Here is a 483-nt window from a genome sequence, read left to right as displayed (position 1 = left end):
TGGCCTTTGAGCCTTTCCCCTGCCCTCGGCAGGGCTGTCCGAAGGGGGTTGCTCCATCCTGTGGAAGGGCTAGAGAAATCAGGGTGCTGTCATGTGCTTGAGCCTACAAACACAACCTGCTCCCGAGCTCCCCCGAGCCCGCTCCCCTCCGCAGGGCTGAAGATAAATGGGGAGTCGGAGCTGCGACTTAGACCTTGCAAAGATAAAGCACCTCTGACTGGTGCTTTTTAGTGAGCAAGTGTAATGTGCCCTTAATTTCTCCCACCTGCCTCATCGACTGCAGTAAGGCACACCTGGTCCTTTGAGAGGAGCCCCAGTCCAAAATTCTAAACCTCAAATTCAAGGTGTTGCAATGAAATGGCCTGTTCTCAGCTGGGCCAGCATTGCTAACGCTGCTTAGGGGGAGGAAGCCATTACAACTGCTGCTGTCCTCCCCTTGCAGACGTTTTCCCCACGGGTGTCTCTGTTTCTGCCCCCCCACCC

The 483-nt window shown here is 55.5% G+C and overlaps 1 protein-coding gene across 1 annotated transcript in view; it reads right to left on the bottom strand.

Moving 5' to 3' along the window:
* Positions 1 to 274, bottom strand: part of TBPL2 (TATA-box binding protein like 2) — a 10,330-nt gene extending 10,056 nt beyond the window's left edge. The window contains 1 exon segment of the mRNA XM_019474790.1: positions 212 to 274. Within this exon segment, the coding sequence (XP_019330335.1) occupies positions 212 to 274 (63 nt within the window).
* Between the last annotated feature and the right edge of the window lie 209 nt (positions 275 to 483).

The sequence above is a fragment of the Aptenodytes forsteri genome, unplaced genomic scaffold (assembly GCF_000699145.1).
Source record: "Aptenodytes forsteri isolate BGI_AS27 unplaced genomic scaffold, ASM69914v1 Scaffold76, whole genome shotgun sequence".
Lineage (NCBI taxonomy): Eukaryota > Metazoa > Chordata > Aves > Sphenisciformes > Spheniscidae > Aptenodytes > Aptenodytes forsteri.
This window is presented reverse-complemented; position numbering and strand designations above follow the sequence as displayed.